General features: G+C 39.9%; 1 protein-coding gene across 1 annotated transcript in view; it reads left to right on the top strand.

Moving 5' to 3' along the window:
- The window catches only part of LOC119589279 (methyltransferase-like protein 17, mitochondrial), a gene marked incomplete in the record, with an annotated part of 19,325 nt that overhangs the window by 17,770 nt on the left and 647 nt on the right, over window positions 1–908 (top strand). Inside the window, 1 exon segment of the mRNA XM_037937898.1 lies at window positions 8–908. Coding sequence (XP_037793826.1) covers window positions 8–845 — 838 coding nt within the window.

Here is a 908-nt window from a genome sequence, read left to right as displayed (position 1 = left end):
CTGATAGGGTGGTGGACAACATTTGGCCTGAGAAGTGTAAAGAGGCAGTGTGCATTGACTCCAGTTCAGAAATGAATGGCATGGCAGACAAGCTTCTTAGAGAAGGTGACCCAGAGAAACCACTGCAAACAAGGCCAGGAGGAACATTTTTCAAGCAGTTTTTACCAATGTCCAGCACCTTGCAGTATGATATTGTGGTTTCGTCTCGTTCCCTGTTTGAGCTCCCTGACATGGCTTCAAGACTAAGAACAATAGATATACTCTGGAGAAAAACATCAAAATACCTGGTACTGGTTGAAGCTGGGACAAATGCTGGATACAGACTGATTCAGGAAGCAAGGGATTATGTATTAGAGGTGGGTCATCAGTCAGAAAAGGAAAGAGATTACTTGGAGGGACATGTTTTCTCTCCTTGTCCACATGACAAGTTTTGTCCAAGATTTTTTGATGGCTCTAATACCCCTTGTAATTTTGAAGTATCTTACAAACCATTTAAATTTGGTAAATATAGTAACACAAGCAAGGACCTGTTTACTTATGTAGTACTTAAGAAAGGAAAGAGAAATGATGTTGCAGGTGACAATGTATCATGGCCTCGCATTGTGCGTGCCCCATTATGCCGCACAAGGCATGTTATATGTCGTACTTGTACAAAGTATGGTACCCTCCAAGAACTTACAGTAACAAAAAGGAGACATGGCAAAGAATGTTACCAAGTAAGTAAAAATACAAACTGGGGTGACATGCTTCCAGTTGAATTTGAAGACGCATCACATTCAGAAAGTGATTCTAATGATGAACCTGCTTATTCTGAAAATGATCTTATCACCTATGATACTGCATGATAAGAACACTTTCTTACCATATATGGGTAAGTAAATATTGCCCCCTTTGGTTTTGTTTTAGAA

Source organism: Penaeus monodon, chromosome 25, assembly GCF_015228065.2.
Source record: "Penaeus monodon isolate SGIC_2016 chromosome 25, NSTDA_Pmon_1, whole genome shotgun sequence".
NCBI lineage: Eukaryota > Metazoa > Arthropoda > Malacostraca > Decapoda > Penaeidae > Penaeus > Penaeus monodon.
The sequence above is the reverse complement of the archived record's forward strand: the minus strand, read 5'-3'. Positions and strand labels throughout refer to the sequence as shown.